Source organism: Cheilinus undulatus, linkage group 18 (assembly GCF_018320785.1).
Source record: "Cheilinus undulatus linkage group 18, ASM1832078v1, whole genome shotgun sequence".
In the NCBI taxonomy this organism is placed as follows: Eukaryota; Metazoa; Chordata; class Actinopteri; order Labriformes; family Labridae; genus Cheilinus; species Cheilinus undulatus.
Window position 1 is genome coordinate 3605572 of NC_054882.1, and position 22394 is coordinate 3627965.

At 40.3% G+C, this 22394-nt stretch overlaps 1 protein-coding gene across 1 annotated transcript in view; it reads left to right on the plus strand.

Annotated features, from left to right (window-relative positions):
- The window catches only part of sos2 (son of sevenless homolog 2 (Drosophila)), a 64906-nt gene extending 43261 nt beyond the window's left edge, over positions 1 to 21645 (plus strand). Inside the window, exons 8-23 of the mRNA XM_041812260.1 lie at positions 309 to 407; positions 2724 to 2851; positions 3074 to 3729; positions 5955 to 6036; positions 7550 to 7672; positions 9365 to 9477; positions 10055 to 10277; positions 10373 to 10492; positions 10563 to 10725; positions 12895 to 13012; positions 13105 to 13277; positions 13355 to 13471; positions 13604 to 13871; positions 14105 to 14146; positions 14263 to 14366; positions 16788 to 21645. Of these exons, the coding sequence (XP_041668194.1) occupies positions 309 to 407; positions 2724 to 2851; positions 3074 to 3729; positions 5955 to 6036; positions 7550 to 7672; positions 9365 to 9477; positions 10055 to 10277; positions 10373 to 10492; positions 10563 to 10725; positions 12895 to 13012; positions 13105 to 13277; positions 13355 to 13471; positions 13604 to 13871; positions 14105 to 14146; positions 14263 to 14366; positions 16788 to 17294 (3036 nt within the window). The 3' untranslated portion in view covers positions 17295 to 21645. The remainder of the gene's footprint in view (positions 1 to 308; positions 408 to 2723; positions 2852 to 3073; positions 3730 to 5954; positions 6037 to 7549; positions 7673 to 9364; positions 9478 to 10054; positions 10278 to 10372; positions 10493 to 10562; positions 10726 to 12894; positions 13013 to 13104; positions 13278 to 13354; positions 13472 to 13603; positions 13872 to 14104; positions 14147 to 14262; positions 14367 to 16787) is intronic.
- The last annotated feature ends 749 nt before the right edge of the window (positions 21646 to 22394 follow it).

Here is a 22394-nt window from a genome sequence, read left to right on the forward strand (position 1 = left end):
TGTCGGAGTATTAATAGATTTTTACTTGTTGGAATTCGAAATGTAGTATTTTTAGAATTTATTTTGAAAATATTGATCTCTCAGAGTTTGGCATTGGGGTGTGAGATGAGTTGACAAGCTCTGCATTACCAAAGTGTTTCTCAAACTTATAAATCTAGTTTGAATTTCTCATTCTAAGCAGGAATTTTGTGAATTAGTACTTCGTTTAAGCAAGTGTAGTCATCTCATGCTTGTTGGATGGAATCAATCCATGACGTGGTCACTGATTCCTCACTAACAGGTCTTTTTTTTTGTTTTTATGTCTGCAGTCAGTGGCAGAAGGCTTCAAAGAAGCAGTCCAGTACGTCCTCCCACAGCTGATGATGGTCCCAGTTTACCACTGTATGCACTACTTTGAGCTTCTACAGGTAAGTCCTCACACAAATAAGATATAACACTTATTTAGTGGACTTAATTCACAATAAAGCTGTTTTAAATACTGCCCTTGGGACAGATAATGTTATACCTTTAATTTCTGGTCAGACAATAGTGATGTGTCTTTAAAAGTTGCATTTATATGCTGATGATGTAGTTATTTAAAGTCAGGCTATAGTATTTAAACAATTTTCTGTACATCTATTTATGGCTTTCAAACATTTATCTGATGCTGGTTTCACATGAGGTGCAAATAGGCTGCAGCTACGGCACGTGTCAGCTTCATCTCAAACCATCGCGTCTTTCATACTAGGCTTGGTGTGCTTTGGTTAGCTGCGTCTCCCTGCTGTCACTGCTATGTCTACACAAGTTTCTTTAAGTTTTAAATCTCCCCTCAAAGGTACTTGAGTCATTGCATAACTGAGCTGTGAAAAATCAGAATAAAAGTATTCTGTACAAACAAGCAATGTTTCTCAACAAAAATGCTAAACCAGGCTTTTACTTTGAAAAGCTCAAACTGGTAATGTAACAGTGCTATGGTTATGGCATAGTCGATCAGTGTGGGTATGCGTTGTTACATGTGGCCTGGCCTAGAGCCGGCCCTCCGTCTCCCTGGCTCTCCTCCTCCCTCTACCTGCAGCACACCTGAGTGTGATCTGCTCTCAGAGTGGAGGAGGGGAGTATTTAGAGGAGGAGGGAGAGGAGCATGTGGCTGGCACACACCCATGGACAAAGACCGCATGAGGAGGTTGGTTTTACGTACTCCCCTTTTTTCTTTTTTACACTTTTGTCATGATTTACAAACAGTTTTCTTTCCATTCAGATTATGTAGATGGCTGGGTTTTGTTTTTTTGGTTTGTTTTTAGTTGCTAGTTGTCCTATTTTTGGTGCTTTCTGAGCCCCTGAGCCTGACATTGTCATATATGACAAGAACAGACACAGGTTATTTGAAGTTGAATAAGTTTTGAACCATAAATCACAGCCTTCTACTTTTCCACTCTTGCTGCCTGCTGCTGTGCTGCTGTAGTGACACTATCCCAGTGGTTCCCAACCTTTTTTCCACTGAGCCCCCCTTGCTTGTATTGTAGAGGAGCTGAGGACATAAAACAACATCAACTTTCATTACTCAAATCTATATGAAACAGCCCCGCTCAAAGGTTTTCTTAACAAGAGACCTTTTCATAAACTATTCATAGGTGTTTTATCATGATTTTAGTCAGTACAAGTGAATCTATTGTTGTCAATCTCAAAGCAGGCTGAGCCTCGTGGCCCCCGAAATCTCCGGCACCTCTTCAAGGGGGTCCCGGACCCCAGGCTGGGAACCAATGCCTTCTTACCCCTCACAGAGGCTTTTCTCGCCAGCGTGGAACTCTCTCAATCAATTTTCGATCATTTCTGCCACTAGCAACTTAGGCAGTGCACTGTATCGCTTTGTGACAGGCTGTGACAACCAAAGGCAGGCTTTTCCACCATTGTGGCATGCTTTGTCAAATGCTGCATGTCTTTACACTCAGATCATGGTGGAGACCGCTTGGATAGCTCATAATGGAAAGAAGGGGAGCCTGTGTTCTAGCCCTCTGTGTCTCTGCAGACAGGAACTAGTTTGAGAAATGTCACAAAAACAGCCAATGCAAAGAAGTGCAAGGACCTTTTTATGAATAGGGGAATATTTCAAAGACTTTTTGTCACAGATTTTTCAGATTCTTGTCTTTACAGTCTCATAACTTTTGAAAATACAAGTGACATTCCTGCAGCACACATACTCTTGAAGCCCAGGTTGTTCTGAAAATAAGGATGTTTAGAGCTTGGCTGTGCACCACAGGGTTGATGTTTTACAAGCTTTTTAAGACAGTAGTGCAGGTGAGGCTTAATAGTTAAAAATAGTTTAGAGCTCAGAGGGTTAATTTGATCTAATCAAACTTTAAATGTTTGGTTCAACTTTCACTTCTGTGTTGGTGTCATTTTTTGTGCTTGAGCCTTGGTTAAGTTGCCAGAACAAAATATCTACTCAAGCAAAGTAAATATGGCTCCCTTTTATTATTTTCTTGTCCATAAATCAGCTGAGAGGTTGCAGACATGTCTAAAAGCCCACTCTTGTTGTTAACACCAAGATAAAAATCCAGCTTTGCAGCACCCAGTCTGAAACAGCTGTGAATCTGCGGCTCCTTAGTTATTTATCTTGTATTAAACATTTATATTTAGTAATCAATGAAGGCTCTCTTGTTCCACTCCTCTGGAGTTGGCACAGTTAAATGTGTTGCAAAAGTAAAAAAGTATAACTAAAGTTTTTTTTCCTGGTGTTTTAACAGCAACTCCAGGATCGCAGTGATGACCAAGATGACTGTGAATGTCTGAAACAGGCGATCACAGCGCTGTTAAACCTTCAATGTAGCGTGGAGCGCATCTATGCCAAGCACCAGCCTCGCCGTAAACCCGGGTATGCTTCTTCTTTTTCTATTATTTTCTTCATTTATTAGCAATTGAAAATCATCCATGTAATTTACATGTATCGTACTAAATCATTTTTTTCCCTTTTCTTAGTTTTTATCCCAATCTTGCAGCCACATTGTTCATGTTTTGAAGACATTGAAGCTCTTTAATGTTTGATTATACATTAAGCTCTCTATTTTCCTGACTTTTAACTTCTTCCCCCTCTCAGTGAGCCCATGTACCGCCTGTACAGCAGACAAGTCCGTAGCAAACAACTCGCCATAAAGCGAATGAACGAGATCCAGAAGAGCATCGACGGCTGGGAGGGGAAAGACATCGGCCAGTGCTGCAGCGAGTTCATCCTGGAGGGGCCGCTCATACGAGCCGGCGCCAAACACGAGAGACACAACTTCCTGTTTGATGGCCTGATGATCAGCTGTAAGGCCAATCAGAGCTCCCGGCTACCAGGGTCGGGCAGTGGAGCCGAATACCGTCTGAAGGAAAAGTTTGTGCTGAGGAAGATCCGCATCGTGGACCGAGAGGACTCTGCAGAGCTTCGGCACGCCTTTGAACTGATCGGAAAGGACGAGAACTGTGCCGTTTTCTGCGCACGGACGGCAGAGGAAAAAGCGGCGTGGATGGCGGCGCTGGTGACTCTGCAGTACCGCTCCACTTTGGATCGTATGTTGGATACAGTGCTGCAGCATGAGGAGCAGGAGCATCCTCTAAGACTGCCCTCCCCGGAGGTTTACCGCTTCGCCGTGCAGGACTCTGAGGAGAATATCGTGTTTGAGGACAAACTGCAGAGCAAAACGGGAATCCCGCTCATCAAGGCCGGCACTGTGGTCAAACTCATAGAGAGGCTCACGTACCACATGTATGCTGGTAAGAATCCTGTTTTATCCTCTGTATTTGACCGTTTAAAGAGAATAGTACCTGGTGTGTTCAGAGCCGGTGTCTGAAAGACCATAGACTCTGGTTTATACCACACCACAGAGCAACAGGAGGGTGCAACAAACCAGACCACGGCAGCACAGCGGACTGGATCAGCACCAACTCCAAACATGATTAAAAATATCAAGAAAGGTGAAGCCTTCTCCCTCTCCTCTCCCCCACTGAGCTGCTTTTACATTAACCCTGGCATAGGGCTGGGTGATGTATCAAGCATACTTGATCTATTGCAGCTTTCATGGGAGATGTGTAAAATGACTATTGCAACCATCAGGTATAAATAATGTACCTATATGTACTATCCAGAAAGCTCTTCTCTGCACATTCACGTTTTTGTATCAGAAGGAGAAGGAAGAAAGCATGGGGAGACCAGAAAAGCAAATAAACGGCCAAAGTGAGTTAGCAAGAGACAGTAGTTTGAGATGGAGACGGACAATTTGGTTATGAATAAAAACAGCACTGGATCTGTCGTCTGTTGATGGTTCTGATTTCAAAAGGAAGCCACTGAACTGAATGCGATAATCTGCAAAATATGCTGCCAGATTACACCATGATTCTGGCGGCAGTAACACAACACATCTCCAAAGACATGGCCCCAGTTAGTGTTGTTTAAAAATTCATATTATATAAATAACATGATGGCACTCGAAGTATGATTTGCGTTAGTGCAACTTTTCTTCTAAAAAGTCCCCGTTAGAGTTTTCCGTGTCAAAGAAATGTTGGCCTAGGAGCTCACAAATTTGTCCCGCTTCTCTGCAACTACAGAGCCTTATCTCAGCCTAAAGGCTCATTCATGCTCTCCGTTTGAACCACATATGATAGGGACGGACCTTTCTGTCCGTACTCTAACCCTAACTTCTCTGGAAGCTTACAGATACTGATCAAACGTTGCAGTACCACCGCTAATCGTGTGGCAGTGTTGAGCAATGTGGCCAGAGAAGCAAACACAGCGAAGAAGATATATTTAAAAGAACTTAATCAAGTTTACTGAGGAAATATTAACAAATAAAGAGTGAGTTATTAATAAATACAAACATTAATGATATTAGCTACAAGAGTACAACTGAGCAGAGGACGGACCGTTCTTTCCTCACTCTACGGGACAGATAAGGCAGCATCAAAGTAGCTCGGTGAGAGCCAACGACCTCTAGTGGATTCGTTTTTTCATGTCCTCTCCAAAATAACAGGTGCAAGTCAGTATGAGGGTATTGATTGTTGTACAGATTAAAACGTATGGATCTAATATGAGTGTGCAACAAGCTCTATGCTATAAAAGAGGAGGCTAGGGTGGAGGAGGTGAAGCTTTGCCAGCAGGAGCATGGTGTATCAGCATTAATGCAGCAGGGATGAGTGAGAAGTACGCCATATTTAATCGGACCGCTGTGTTTTGGACCTTGGAGACGATAATTGGGGGTCAGCTGGATGTGTGACTTTTATGTCCTGCAAAAAACTAACACTAAGCTTCATTTATCAAATTGGAGCAGCTCTAATTGTCTTTTGAGCAGATCAGGGAGGGAAAAATCACTTTTAACATCTCTCACACCACAGAAAAAATCTGAAGGAGCTATCAGGTAATTGGGCCTTTGCTGATTTGGGTCAATAATCTTGTGGTGTGTGCCCAGCTTTAGTTAGGTGATCTGCAGCTATGGTTTAAAAATCCACCAAGAGGAAGAAGAAGAATCGATCATGGCAACCATTAGGGGCAACATTTATGTTCCTTGTTGACAGTGGAGTCTGTCCTGTTATGTTTTTTATTTAAAAAAAAAAAAGGCACCAACAACAAACTCTGAGAAGCTCAGAGGATGAATTAAGTTCATGCTGGGGAGATTAGCCTATTTTTGACTAGACAGGAGACGTAAAGAATGGCCTTTACTGCTCTTCTCACCATCAAGTACCTGATACTTGGGCACAAATACTTCACCCATACCTGAGACCAGCTCTACAAGTGGACTAATGCCATTAAAACAATCCATGAATGTATGCAGTTAAGCAGAATCTCTCTTCTTTATCTCCATCATAATTTTTGTACACTTTCTGGAACAGTTTTTGCCTTATTTGAATTTGTTTAAAACTGATTTCCAGATCCACTGATTGTTGAAAACTCTGCATTGTTATTTTGATTATGAAAATCACTGTTATTTAATCTGTTTTGTTTTTAGATCCTAACTTTGTACGCACGTTTCTGACCACATACCGGTCGTTCTGCAGACCACAGGAGCTCCTCACGCTGCTGATAGACAGGTATGCTTTAACCTGAGAAACTACTCATGTTTTTCTGTGCTTCTATCAAAGCTATAAATACTGTTGTTCATTTTTCTAACACTTTTTATTGAAATTAAGCAAGTCAACAGTTTAAAGTCCAGATAAAAGAAAAAACAAGGCATACAGCTCAAGAAACAGTGAAACAGTCAAGAGATGATTCCAGTCAGCTTTTTACTAAACCAGACTTTAAACTTTGATATGATTCGTGTAAAAATCAGAGCCTTGAAAGGTACAAAATTGGAATCCTAGGTGTTCACTAAATCAGTGGTGTCAAACCTGAGGCCTGGGGGCCAAATCCAGCCCGTGGTACAGTTACACCCGGCCCACCAGATTCTACCATATTTTTATTATAACTGGCCCGCTGGTTGGAGATTTGCAGATTTCCTCCAGTTTAAAAGTGTAAACTTCACCATGATGATTTAAAATATCCTTGTTAAGTCATTAGAAAAAGTAAAAAGTTAAAATAATTAGATAAAAAGTCAGGAATGTGGTAAAATACATTTATGTTTTCATTTCATATTCTTGATTTTGCATCTCAGTTAGGGCGCAGTTATGTTTTTGACTTTTTTTATTTCATATGTTGACATTTTCAATTCACAATTTCAAATGTCTCTCATTTTTTGATCTTTTAGATCCTAAATTTTAAATTTTTAAGTCATGTTTTGACCTTTTAACTCAAAATTTCAGTGTTTTTCTCATGCTTTGACATTTGAAACTGATGATTTTGAATTTATCTCATATTTTGACTGTTAAGAATCATGATTTCAACTTTTTATCTCATGTATTTGCCATTTAAAAACATTATTTTGACTTTAAATGCCATGTTTTGAACCTTTTGAGCTAATAAGGTTGTATTTTTATCTCTGATTTTGAGCCTTTAAACGTATCATTTTGACCATTTCAATCTCAAAATCCTTTATCACCAGTTCAAAGGTTTTTTTCCCCCATAATTCATGGCGGGTGAAAATGCGGTTGAAAGTTTATGGTTAAATGTGGACCCTGCTCGGCCCTTAGGTTGGACCCAAATTCAGAGTTCGGCCCCTGCTGTGATTAAGTTTGACATTCCTGCACTAAAGGGAAATTTCTTGTTTTTATTTGCTAAAAATCAAGTTGACTTCTGCGCACAGACTAAATTTTACTTTGGCAATGTTCAGTGCAGAGACATTTCTAGCATATAAGTGCAATGAAAAGCATGCCCTCTCTATCGTTCTCTCTAAATTTGTGTAATTTACTAGAAAATTTTGGTAATTAAAACATAAAATTACCCACTTTTGGAAGCCTAGAACTTCTGTTTTGCAGCTGAAGAATCTAAACTTGCATCAATAATATTTTGACTAATATCATACTAATAAAGTTTAAGGTTTGATTGGTAATGTGTATTTAGTATCTGACTGTACAAGATTTTGTCAGACCCCCTGGATCTGTCAAATACACCTGTGTTGATTTATATGAAGTCTTTTAATTTGTCGTATTTGATCGTTCTTTTTCTCAGGATTGAGATCCCTGAGCCAGAACCGACCGAGGAGGACCGACAGGCTCTCTGGAACGGTGACCAGCCGATGGCGGCCGAGCTCCAGAGGTTCAGAAAGGAGTACGTGCAGCCGGTCCAGCTCAGGTACAAAAAATGATCAAGTTATGACTCAGATAGTCTCATGAGGTTGTTCTAGTAAGACTTTATCTACAGAAAGAGAAAAAAATATCAGCAAATGGAAACAAAGAGACAAAACATCTGCCAGATAAAAGACTGTACATCCATGTGTATTTTCAGGTTTATTTGTTAAATGTCTGTGGAGAAAACCAGACTTTTACCTTGATTTATTGTTTGAATACGACACTTCGTCTTTACATAAGATTAAAGTAAATTGTTTTTCCTTCAAACCTGAAACAAGTCGTTGAAAGTTGCTTCTTTCTTTCAAAAAGCACAAAAGCTTTTTTTGTCTCTTGTCTTTGTTTCTCTTTACCCTCTCCTGTTAAAGCCGGCGTGTTCCCGGCAGGCTTCAGAATGTCTTTTGTGTTCAACTTTGCATCCTTATAAGGAGTAAAAGAGTCAGGAATAGTTTAGTACCTTTAAAAACTGGAGAGCTTCTCGGTATCAGAGTGAGGAGCTGCAGTAAAAACCTTCAAAGTTCAGTCAGAGAAACACAAGTGGGTAGTCGCAGTGATTACATGCACATACATGCAACATAGAGGGGCTTCCTTGCAAATACAAGCCACAATTTTAACATTTTTCTTTTGGAAATTCAGCCTAAAACAATAAAAATTTATGCACACGTCTGTCCACTCCTATGTGAGTCAGCAGGCTGAGCAGTAGGTGGCGCTGCTTGTTAAGAAAATGAGCACCATGTTGCGTTATGGTCCAAAGATTATATCTCAGAAGCTAGTGAAGAGATGAATAAAACGGAGGAGGATTTAACTGGTAGAAATGTCGTTTTAGATCATTTTTATTATCATATGTGCTCTTAGAGCTCATCATGGTGATGCAGAGATTTCAGCATTCATTTTTTAAATTGAGTTTGCAAAGCAAAAAGTTGTTTCCTTTCATTTGTATCCCAATTTTTTATCCTTGTGCAAGCTTAAAAACACGTTTTGCATAATTTTAAACTTTTTTGAAGAAATTTGCATTCAGGTTTTGATTGCTCAAAATGAAAAAAGTGCATAAAAACTGTAGGATGGCGGGGACTGGTGTAGCTTAGTGGGTCTTGGTGTATGTTTGATGCACGTCCCCCATTCTCTCTCTTGCATTTCATGTCTCTCCTCAGCCATTCTATCTAAATAAAGCCAAAAATGCCTAAAAATTTAAAACAAAACCCCCAAAATACTGGAGAATGAAAACCCAACAAATGGCATTTGGATATAAAAATATTGATCAGTGTTTGTTAGCTTTATTGACGATGTAAAACGCACTTAAAAGCCCCAATCACTGAGTCCTTGTGGTAAATGTTGCTGCAATTTTTGCACATTTCCATAGATTACATGCAAAGTAAATTATTTTAGCTCACCTCTTCCATCTGTGCCAGAGCCAAGGAAGTGTTCTGTGCCTGAGCACAGTGTGGAGCACTCACAACAGTCAAAGAAACAGAACTTTGGGAGTCAAACATGCTAGAGCATGGTGCATCAGTAAACACCAGTCTCCAACCAAAAGCGACGAAATAAGAGACCTGATAAATGCGTAGCCTCTATTGTTAGCTTATTTTCTGTATCATTGTAGCAGACACAGATTTGGCTATGCTGGGTATAAATGTTCTGTAAAAGTGTGTAGAATAAAGGTTGGATGTTTAACTGACTGGAATGCGTCTTTGCTTCACAGGGTTCTCAACGTTTTCCGTCAGTGGGTCGAGCATCATTTCTATGACTTTGAGAATGATCCAGAGCTGAGGAGTCGATTAGAGGAGTACATCACCAGCAAAATTCAACTGAGAGGTAACGGTGCCAGCTTATCTCCCAAAGACTGCGACCTCTTCCTTTGGCTGACTCTTTAATGTGTAATTGTCCAGTTGTTTGGATGCTTTCTCGCTAGTGAGACTAAATTTTATTACAGCGGTGGTTTTTTTATGAGAGGAAGGAGGAAGAAGGATGTCTTTGCAGTCATTTGGTTTTTATTGTTGCACCAGCTGATGTTTCGGAGAAATGTTTAGCAATATTCCTGCAAGCTGACCATGCTGACGGGAATGTTATGAGTCAAGTTTCATAAGCCTAGGGTAAAAAAGAAAGTGTTATATCAAGGTATGCATGTTTAATAGTGAAGGCAGGGTGATGAGTTGCATTTTTATGGAAAATTTTACTTTAAACACAAGAAAATGCATCAAAAGAGGCATTAAAAGACACTTAAACCCATTAATTGTTTATTTTTTTATCTGTGTATGAACTTAAAACTAAGGCAGCTATTAGATGAGTATATAATCAGTGAAAAACCAAAGTATGGAGCACTGGTTGGCCTTATGTTGAGGTTTAGCCTGCATTCATGTACCTTATCTACATTTTGTTTCCATCTTTTCAGGAAAATCCATGAGAAAGTGGGTCGAGTCCATCAACAAGATTATCAGGAGGAAGCTGCAGACACAGTCAAACGGCGTCAGTCACAACATCACCTTCGAGAGCCCGCCCCCTCCCATCGAGTGGCACATCTGCAGAGCGGGACAGGCCGACTCCTTTGACCTCATGACTCTTCATCCAATAGAGATCGCCCGCCAGCTGACTCTGCTAGAATCAGATCTGTACAGGTGAGCTGCTGTGACCGGGTTCACTTCTGTGTAGAAGTATGTGAGGGTTGTGGCTTTTACTAGAAGATTGTGTGTAAAATAAATGTCCTCCTCAGAGCTGTGCGTCCGTCTGAGCTGGTCGGCAGCGTCTGGACCAAAGAGGACAAAGAGAAGAACTCGCCAAATCTCCTCCGCATGATCCGACACACCACCAACCTCACATTGTGGTTCGAAAAGTGAGTTCAACAATCCAGACAAATCCAGAATCACTCCTAGGGAAGATATCTGACATGTTTTTGTTCTCAGGTGTATCGTAGAGACGATGAACCTGGAGGAGAGGGTGGCCGTGCTTTCTCGTGTCATTGAGATTCTGCAGGTTTTTCAAGAACTCAACAACTTCAACGGCGTGCTGGAGGTGGTCAGCGCCATCAACTCTGTGCCGGTCTACAGGCTCGACCATACATTTGAGGTAAATAAACAATACAGATATCAGGAAAAACTTTTAATAGCATAAAGTTTAAGTTTTCATTAGGGATGATGATGATAAGTACGTACCCACAGACATAATGTTCAGATTTTAATTATGATGTGTTCAGGGTCAGCTAAGAGTACAAACATCCTCCTGGGATTTCAGCTTTTGTATGAATGCCTTTTTAGATTCTCCCACCTATTTGGGATCATTAGGACCTGACAAATTTAAATCCTTAGCCTTGTCTTTAAACAGGAATTAGTTTTTACCAAAAAAAAAAATGTTGTCCACAAACCTCCTGATGGTCCGGTTTCTGCAGAAAATGCAGACCTGGATCAGTTTTAGGTGGGATGTTTTGGCTGATGTTGCTCGGTTGTTGCATCAACAAAATTTAAACTTAAAGTTCAGAATTTTCTGGAAATGTTACTTTCCAAATCCACACAAATTCCCTAGAATTTCAAAGAAATTACCTAAAATTTCTGTGATAAATTCTTCAACATATTTTGAGTATCTCATAACAAGCAGCTCAGATTTTCTCAGATATTCCCCAAATGTTTCATTGAAACTTTATCGCAAAGCCTGATGTGTATCATGTTTCTTTTCTGTTGCCAATAAAATTATAAAAAAAATAATATAAAAAAAGAGATGGAGAAACAAAGAAAAACAAAGCCTAAACAATCCAATAAAATATTTCCCAACAATTCAATGAAAATAGCCGAAAATTCCCTCAAATGTCCAAAAACGTTCCCTGAAATTTCAAACAAATTCTCTAGAATTTCTGTGATAAATTCTTCCAACATATTTTTTTGAGTATCCCATGACAAGCTTCTCAGAATTTCTCAGATATTCCCCAAATGTTTAGTTGAAACATTATCACAAAGCCTAAACACTCAAAATTGTCCCCAATGATTCCATTAAAATGGCAAAAATTCCTTCAAATATCCAAATTTCCCAAACTTCTATGAAAATTTAAAAGGGCAAAAAATGTATTTGAATTAAGATATATATTCCCCACATTTCCATGAAAATACTTTAAAGTTGCAAAGCAAATTGCCCCGAAAAAGAAAAAAAATAATAAATACATTTCCCAAATTTCCACAAAAATGTAAAAAAAATTTTCCAAACATCCCCCACACACACAGATCCAGATTCTACATAAAAGCCGAAAATATCTCCAAATACATACAAAAATTTCCCCAAAATTTTCATGAAAATACATGAATATTTCCAATCAAATTCTCCAAAATATCCCAGAAAAATTCCCTAAAATTTCCATCAAAATCCCTGTAATTTTTAAAGCAAATTCTCATAACATTTCAAGTAAATTGCATGAATTTCAAAGGACATTCAGGACAATAATCTGCAAAGTTCTGACATTAGAGTTTCTTACTGTGTTGCAGGAGAGCTGAAATTTAATGTCCTCTTACGTGCACGCTGAGTCTTTGGAGGATAATGTTATGTTTTTAGATGTAACATCAGAGAAACAAAATTTAAGTTGTGAAGAAAAAGAATAGGCCGCTTCTATTAAAAATGTATTTTAGTCATTGTCGTTTATATTGTTTATTCACTGGTGGCTTTGTGGAAACGCACAAATAAATACTGTGTTTGAATCATGTGGGATCAAAATAGTATTAAAGTATTCTGACAACAAAGTTCCTTTGTTAATACACATTAGATTTGCTTTTAGTGTTTACTTTTGAATGTTAATATTTCAATGTTACTAAGAACTAGAAGTGTATATTGCTCTGAGCTTGATTTCTGTTTGTTCTTGATAAACTTGATGAAATTATTTCAGCAGACGTTTCTGTAGTTTTTGAACATTATCAGACAATTATAGCTATAGCATGATCATTCTTATCTACATAATGTTTTGGGTCACATTTATCGGGATATGAAATTTAAATATCCTTACATCTCCAGCCCTCATAAAAGTAGACTTATTTAGGAAACAAAGATAGCAAACAAAGAGACAAAGTTTTTTTTATTTTTACTAAATGGGTTTCTACAACTTCTCTTTTCATTGCTGGGGTTCCAAAATAGATGTTAACATTTGGTTTAAAAATCTGGTATTGTCACACCTGAATTTGTATTTTAGATGCACTTTAATTTAACCCTTTATTGGGAATTAACTCCATATGTCTGTGACTTTTATTCTCTCCTCTCCCACAGGCAATACCGGAGAGAAAGAAGAAAGTCCTGGAGGAAGCTGTGGAGCTGAGCCAGGACCATTTTAAGAAATACTTGGCTAAACTCAAGTCAATAAACCCACCCTGTGTGCCTTTCTTTGGTAAGTCCACACCAGTGTTTCTATAAATCTTACTGAATCCAAGAGTATGCAAACATTTCAGTATGACTACATTTCCCTCTCTTCACCCTCAGGTATTTATTTAACAAACATCCTGAAAACAGAGGAGGGAAACCCAGACTTCCTCAAACGCCATGGCAAGGAGCTGATCAACTTCAGTAAAAGGAGGAAAGTGGCTGAGATCACCGGCGAGATCCAGCAGTATCAGAACCAGCCGTACTGTCTGAAGGTGGAGCATGAAATCAGGGTGAGTGTTCAGGCTTTAAATCTTTTATTTCCATCATTTCAGCATGCATAGATCCTGATCACTAATGTCTATTTCAGAGGTTCTTCGAGAACCTGAACCCGATGGGAAACAGGACTGAGAAGGAGTTTGCAGACTACCTGTTTGAAATGTCTCTGGATATCGAGCCACGGAACTGCAAGCAGGCTCCTCGATTTGTGAGTGTCAAATTCAATCAGTTTATATTTGTTTAAAACTTGATTAAAGCTTCCTTACGTCTCTACATAGTCAGAGCAGATTCCCTGCTGTGTTTGTTTCTGACTTTTGAGTCTCTGTTCCTCCTCTCACAGCCCAGGAAGACCGTGTACACTCTGAAATCCCCGGGGATCCGGCCCGTACGAACGTCTACCTCTGGCACCCTGAAGGGCCACCCCGTCCCGCTGGAGAGGGAGCCTCCTCATAAGATCACCTTCAGGAGCATCGCAGAGACAGAGCCCCCAGAGACCCCGCCGTCAGCCTCGGTGCCCACGTCTCCAAACACACCGACCCCTCCTCAGTCCGCCTCCTCCGACCTCAGCTCAGTGTTCATGGAGCAAGACCTCAGCAGCTCCTACGGCGGTCAGTCCACCTCTAAATCACTATCCTTGAGTGACCCCTCTTTAGTAGTAGTGTTGGTTTTTGTGCATTTTAAAGTCAGAATGATTTAAAGAAGTCTGTTATTATCAGAGACACTTTTCACACATGCACTCTTAAAAATTTTGAATCAAACTGCCATTGAAAAACTGCAGAATACCTCTTTAAACAGCATGCTATGCAGGTTTGATTGCATTCTCTCCTTTTAAATTCTACAGGTAGCAACTCCATATTTGCTCCAGTTCTTCTGCCACCTTCCAGTAAGTGCAGGCTCCTATTAAACTACTGTTTTTTTCCTCATAGTTAGCAGGGCATGCTCTTTTCTGCCTTGTATTTGGATTATTCTAAGACATTTTTCTGATCTTTTTTTCCTCAGAGTTCCAGTCAGTGTCTTGCGGCAGCCTCCACCAGCTCGGGGAGGAGCTGCTGAAGCCACCTCCTCTGCCGCCACGAAGAAAAGACGCCATGTCTGAAGCTAAAGTAAGAGCAATAATTCATTAAACACAAACTACACCTGTGATAAATTTAAATGCTCCCTGATTGGTCGTTTTTTTGCATTTTATGAATACACTTCTACTAGACACTTCAACCTGAGATAACTACATTTAGAAATGAATATTTCAGTCACAAAACTTGGATAAATTAATATATTTTAAATATGCTTGAGGGGATAACTTTGTTGCTTTGGATTAAAATGATCTTTGTCAACATGATAGCATCACTAAATAAAATCTTTAGCACTTATATTACAGCAGAAGACGATATTTATCAGAATAAAGCCAAAAACAAGCAGTTGGTTTACAAGATAGAATCAGATTTTTGTTTATTAATTGCCCATTGATCACAATGTTTCTTCAAAAGTAAACCAATAAATATAAATCCATATTTGTGTTGCAAACGGCTGATGTCCATTACCTTTGTAATATTTCTGACAGAGACAACAGCCTGATGAGAGGAATAAAAAAAAATATACTTGCATGATTAATCCTGTTGCTCCTTCACACTGTTTCCTGGTTTTTTAACACAGATTTTTCTGGCTACAGTGGCTTATTTAATCCAAAAAAGATCAGTGTTTCCTGAGTTAGACCGGAGCGCTCCAGAGCACAAATGGAAACAGACATAGACCCTTTTTTTTCAAGCAGTCTCTATCCGGTTGTTTGGTCCTCGCCTGAGTTTGGTGGTCGGCTTTAACACCGGAAAAACTAACTGAACTAATGCTGCAAACAAACTTGAGTTCAATTCAGTCGAACAAAACCGGTCAGGTGTGAAAGCAGCTTTAGTATTTTATGGTTTAAATTGGGAATTGACATCAGTGTTAGTTTTGTCGACTAAGGTTTGGCGGAGTGCAGAGAACATACTATCATGGTTTGGTACCAGATTTAGATAAGAAAATAAATGCTTGGACTAAAAGTAAAGACTAAAATGTGAGAACTTTTTATGGACTAAATCTGGAATATAATGTTTGAGTTTTCTTAAACTAAAACTAAATAGGTTAGAGATGACTAAAATGTGACAGGATCGTTTCAGGAAATGATCCAGTGTTTACAGAAAACCTTTTCAAAATGAAACTGAAATATATCGTTTTCGTCTCCGTGTGGACAAGGCCTAAATTGGAAGTCAGCATTCTTTCACATCAGTTGTTGAAAGTTGAACGGATGCTTTTACAGACAAAAACCAATCACATTAAACTTCTCAGATTATAGTAAAGATGAAAACAAAAGCTCCTCAGCCAGCATCCAATAAGCAGCTTTCTTTTTCTTGTTTGCGAAAAGGTCTAGTGTGATGGTGGAAAGAAAAATAAACTATTTTACAAGTGTTTTTCTCACAGTTAATACAAGATTTCAGTAGTCTTTATGTATATAACCTCCTGAGACCTGAGCCTTTGTTAGGAGAGCATTTTTAGTTTCTCTCACTTATTTGGGAGACCTGTCTGATAAGTTAATACATCAGCCTCGCCGTTGAACGGGAATTTCTTGGAAATTTTCCTTTCCAAAACCCAAACAAATTCCATAAATAAAGTTACAAAAAAAATCTCTGAAAATTTTTAAAAATATTTTTTAAATATCCCATGACAAGTACCCAAATATTTCTTTATGTAGTCCTCAAATCTTTCATTGAAACTTCCTCATGAAGCCTTAAAATTCCAATAATATTTTCTCCCTAAAAGTCCATGCACATTCATGACAAATTGTAAGCAAATTCCCCCTTAAATTTCTTGGCAAATTCTTGAAATGTTCAAAAACATTCTCCAAAGTTCCATGACAATGATGGAAACATTAAAAGAAAAAAACCTATCAGAAATATACAATATCTTCTAAATTTCCTTGATAATTTCCAACTTCCAAGCAAATTTCCTAAAATATCCAAACAGCAAATTATCCCAGCATTTCAAGCAAATAATATACCAAAAAATAATAATGTAGAGAAGCCCAAATGTTTTATCCTCATGTCCTCATATGTGGACACAGGGTCTTAGGATGATAAGGATCAGACACACCCACTCCCTCCTCCCTACAGTCCCTCATCAGCCACAACACCATCCAGCCCAGTTCAGCTGCTCTTTAGATTTGATTATTAGCAGTAACGTCAGAACACTCAAGGTAGACTTACCACAAGCTCGCTGAAACAAGGATATATGGTCACACAGAAGACAAAATTTCTCTTGTAAACAACGTCGTTTTAAGAAAAACATGGTTTATTCATAATCTCAGCCCCCAGTGCTATGTTACCTACAATGCTATGGTGTCTAAACCACAGGGTTTAGTTACTCTCCAAGGATATCAGACTTCCCTTTGCTCATCTTAAAAATTTCACCCAGTCTGTCCCATGTCTGTGTAGCTGTGTGATGTGAAGTCTTACTCTGACAGAGTTCTGATTCCCTCGTATCTCTCTGTGTCTTAGCTGAGCTCCAGGTCCGACAGCCCCCCTGCCATCCCTCCCCGGCTGCCCCCTCCTCTGCCCAGGAACCAGCCTCGACCGCCGGTCTACAACGGCCCGCCTATGGACGGCCCCCTGCCTAGCCCTCCTCCCCCTCCGCCTCGTGACCCTCTCCCCGACACGCCTCCCCCGGTGCCCCAGCGCCCCCCTGAGATCTTCATCAACTACCCCTTAAATCTGCAGCCCTCCCCGGTGGGCCGATACCACTGGGACTTCAGCAGCTCCCCCAGCTCGCCGAACACCCCGCCCAGCACGCCGTCACCCCGCGTCCCTCGGCGGAGCTGCCCGCTCAGCGCCAGCCAGAACAGCCTCTGCCCCCTCCCTGTCTCCATCACCGCTCCGCCCGTCCCGCCTCGCCACAACTCGAGCCCACAACTCCCCAAACTCCCACCAAAGACATACAAAAGGGAGCTGCTGCAGCCGCCGCTACAAGGCCTCTCATTGGTGGAGAACACCGACAGCAGCCAATGAGTCTGCGTCACTTTTAACACCTTAAGAATGCAAACTGTCTCCTGCAAACTACGACACAGTGGACTTAACAGCTACTGATCAGAAAGCAAACTCCGCTCCACATGCCTGCCCTCTGCATCGACCAATCACCTCCCTCCGCTGTGCCTCTCAGGGGATCAGTAGCGCCGCCTTCATCTGAAACCCTCTGTGCCAATGAGAATCCACACCGGTGTGCCAGCTAACAAACAACAAGGATCTGTGTCTGTTTGTCGAGTACGGAGCGGGGCAGAAGTCTCCTGATAAAAGTTCTCACACTCTTGGAATTTGTAGCCTCAACTGTCATGCTTTAGTTCCTTTGGGCATTGACATCATGTGGAGTCCTGCTGCAGCTCACAGATTCTGACCACCTCTCTCCTCGTAGCTCCTCGTGAGCAGCAGACATTTCCATTGACTTGTTTTGTTTTTCCTACAAACAGTTGCCAAAGTCTTATTTTATGCAGGGGGATAAGGGATTTTCTTTTTTTAAACAAATGTGACATTAAAAGAAAGGCGTAAAGGAGACACTGAATCCCCCACCTTGTTTCTCAACTGAACACTGTGACTGTAACGACGTGAGTCAAACTGTCTGACTGTTGTCGGGTCTGAAGACGGGCCTCTCTGCAGCCACAAAAGTTGCCTTTAAAAATAAAAATCCTCTGACCCCAGCCTCCGGTCCGCCACGAGACGGGGGGCCGCGAGAGCCGAGAACACTCCATTTGCACATCGAGTTTGGGCAGCAGGTTTTTGATGAGAAAATGTCCCGTTGGAGGGAGGACCGCCACGATTTCAAAACGGCACGGATCGAGACTAAAACTTCAAACCTTCAAGGGAACTCTGCATGATCAGACAAGTTCATCTTACGGGATAGATATTTGTACCTCTTTAATGAGTATTTAACCAAAACCTCATTAGATAACTGGATTTTTAAGGTTTATTTTGGGGCTTTTTACCTTTTAATAGATAAAGAGGACAGACGAGAGAGCGGGAAACAGGGATGATAGATCCACAGGCTGGATTTGAACCCGGTCCACCTGTGTACCTTACCACTATGCCATCTGCGCCCCTGCATTTTCAGTAAATTTGAACTTACCGAGGCCACCGTGTTTTGGTTCTCTCTGATAGTGTGAGATCTTCTAACGACAGTTAGGGTCACCAACTTTTTCAGTGCCAAATAAGGGGCAAGATATTCTGTTTTGAGCTCAGTGTATTTGATCTGTGGTTTTATGAAGACTCAAATAGTCAGCGCTGAGAATAACTTTAGATTTATTTATTTAAGAAAAAAAATAATTTACATTCTAACATTTAAAGATGGTTATTAACTTAGGTCCCCCTGTTAGTCCCCTATTGACCTCTGACAGTCCCCTCTTGGGACAGACAAATTTGGCTAAAAACATGGGACGTCCTGGCTAATACAGGTGGCATTCTTAGCCACAGCGCTCTTCAGCCCGTACTTACTCTACGTAGTTTCAGCTGTTACTGTCAGCATGAGACGGCTTTCTGTTCCCACACCAGTACAGTATGTCACAGGAAAGATAAAGACAGTGTGGTTACAGTTCTGGTTTGTGCTTTACAAAGTAAAATTCCTGTTAAGAAATCCTTCCGAGGAATCGGTTCTTTGCAGATGACATCACGCAGCAGCAGAGAACTCCCCTTGGGGGGCAAGTAGGGATTTCTGCATAGCAAAATGCCACCAAAAAGGCCATGTTTTCGATTTTAAAGTGCAAATATACAATCTTAGACATTCACATGTTCTTATACGAGAGCTGCTTTTTTGTCCCGAAAGAAATAGAAAAAAAGTTTAAGAAACTTGCAGAGAAACCGCAGCAGACGGGAATTAAAAAAGCCTGTCTTAGGCCGAGATGAGCGGTGTCACACAACACTCATGTCTGCTCTGTTTCCACAAAGCTGTCTGGTTTGGTTCAGTCCGTTTTTGCCATGGTTTAGCTCATTAACTCTGATCTTTCCCCAGCTAATATCCGTCTCACCGACCTCCAGCCTCCCTCACTGAAACAGGAAATCCATGTCTTTTGAGGGATCCAGATCATTTGGCTCAGCTTTGTAGAGCTGGTCTTTTGGCTCCCAAACGGCTCCTCAGTCGGTACCAGTTTGTCTTTTAAATGGGGATTAAATAATAACAAAGGAGGAAAGGAAACTGGCACTCAAACAGGAGCTAGCTACCATGGCTTAAAAAAAGAGCAGTTTCATAGAACAGGCTTGTCTGTCAATGCCTCTTTCCCACAAGGTTTATTAGGTTGATAGAACATCACTGTTTCAATTAAAAGCACATTTGTGACAAAATGAGGACATTATTATATGTTAAAGAGGCTCAGCTAGCCTTGTAGCTAGACTCAAGACCTGTGCCTCCCTTCGTCCAACTAGACGACTCTGTAAGGTCTGCAGGACTGCGTAGATTGTGATAATGATCGCCTCCATGCCAGGCAAATCAGTTAAAATGTGGTAAAAATCACTTGTTTTATAAAGTGTAGGGATCGGTTTCAGTGTATGTAGACTTTTTTTTTTTTTAATTGCAGCATAGAGGTCCATTTAGAGCTTTAAAATTTCGTCTCATTCATTGGTATCAGCCGTCTAATCCCCAGGAACATTCATGATCACAATTGCAAACAACCTTCTCCCTTCTTTTGTGCAGAATGCTTTTATTTTGAAAAGTTCCTGGCATGGTTTCACTTTACACTGAATCAACTCACTTTTAGGGAGGTTTATTAAACTGTGATGATGCATGCCAGAGCATCTAGATCAAGTCAGAGTACCAGTGCAGACCAAAACACAGCAGCCTCCTGTTGGGTTTCTCAGTTCAAATTGACTCAGAATGCAGATATCTTGTGAGTTTTTGTCCAGTAAACATATAAGAGACACATATCTATCCAACAAGGTGAATTTGCCCGATCATGCCGGGTTCCTTCTCAGAAAGCTGATGTTTTAAACGATCCGTGCAACGCTGTCTTGACACTGTGCTCTTCTCCTGAAGCCCTTCTTCTTTGGTGTTCAAACTCAGCCTGCAAACTCCCACCGGAGCTGGGTCGGCTCCCCCTAGTGGCTGCTCGAAAAACCTTAAAACACACCCATGAAAGGAGGAACTTTTTAACCCAACTTCTTTCTTTTCCTGCTTGAAAACATTTAGTTTCACATTGGAAAGACTGAAATAACCCATGCATCATGCTCAGATGTGCCTTTTATTTTGTTTTCTACTTTACAGAAATAAGCAAATGGTGTCTAAAATGCTAAAAAAATAAAGTTGCCTATGTAATGTTTAGAACAAAGCTATACACTATGAAATTGTACATGTTTGTGGATACTGTGTATATATAACATGTATACACTAACTAAATAATTTGTATAAAGTGACAAGGTTTTTCCCCGTTGTATTGTACTCTCATCCGCATCTGTTCAGTTGATATTGCCTAATAATCCAATGCTGCTACAGTCGGATAAAAAACTAAAAAAAAACAGGTCACTGTCACTAACTTACTTACAGACAATCTCCAGTTGAAACACTGGGAGTATTAACTGAGGAAAGCCATTTTTCTCCCCTGCCCCTTAGCTGTTTTAAAGCAATGAAAAGAAATACACAGTTCAATATGCCAAGCACTTACTGAGACGTGTGCTTCACTTTGTACATCCTACTAATTGCCTTTTCAAAGATTTTTTAATGCTAACATCATTAAACAGAGGTTGGAATCGCATTAAAGCTGCAGTTGAATTTATGCAGACCTGTATTCAGTTGCGAGTACTTGAGCATAGTGAAGAATTGGACTTCTTTTTTTTTTCTGATAAACACACTTTGTGCACTTTAGGCTGTACTGTTGAAGAGCCAGAGTTGTTATAGGTCACATTTGTGGCCCTATGCAACTGGTCCAACTCACTTTCTACATGGATCGAGGCAGAAAAGCACGCCGCCTCACTTTGACCCCCATGATGTTTGTAAAAAAAAAAAAAAAGGATGTCTGAGCACCATGAGCTGGCTTTCAGCAGCGTTTTAAAGGTCGCTTGTGCCCCTTTTCTCCTCACTTTGGATGATTAAATCAGTCATCAAACTAGAGATAAAAAAGGGAGGTTTTGGAGGATTTTCGCAGACAGATGAAGTCTTCACTGTCTCTGATCATGTTCTCCCCCTTTCCCGAGTCAGTATTGGTGGGGTGTGACATTTTCGGTTTGTTGTTTTCACCCCAGCCTCGACAGATTGGTTTTTCCTCTGGTGGCACTGTAACAGCTTGATCCAGCAGTCAGTTTATTTGATGGTATGTGGCCTTTTAACTGCTTTGTATTAATGGTCTTGATGAGATTAATAAATCACCCAGTCTTATTTTGTACTGAACTACTCATTTCTCTCTTTTATTTGACTCTGACTTTTAATGGGGACAATGTTTAGCTGCCTTTCTCTTGACGCAGGGCTGTCCAAACTTTCTCCATACACAGAAATACACAGGTGCATTTCAACAAATGTGATTTAATTCAGAAAGTTCAACTTCCATATATTCTAGATCAGTGGTTGGACACCCCAAGGGGGGCGCCAAGCATCTCAGGGGGGTGCAGGACCCTGTCTGCTCTGATGTCAAAATTATATGTATATATGCTGTTACTAAAAATGTAAAAAAAATAATCAAGGTAATCACATCACTTCTTAATCAGCATTTTTTAGTTTAAGCATATTTTTAGACTTTTAAAGGTTGTTATTGTCCAGTGTTTTATTTTTATTATTTTAATTGTATGTACAGCACATTAAAGTGCTGATCTGAGTGCTGTAGTTTGGTGGAAAGACAAAATCAGGGCAAATATTTAAACTCTTAAATGGTCTTAGCTGAGTAGTGCTTGAGTTAAACAGCTGTGATTCAGTCTGTCACATCTTTGTATATGCCTCAAATATAAACACATATTCACACTGTATTTATCGAAGTTTCTCATCAAAAACTACATTTTCCCATTTTTATGTGACATTTGAACACCTTATAACATATAGAATATGGTCGTCTAATTCAGTGGTTCTCAACCTTAGGGTTGGGACCCCCATGGGGGTCACAAGACACCGAGAAGGGGTCTCCAGCCGCCATGAAATAACTAAGAATA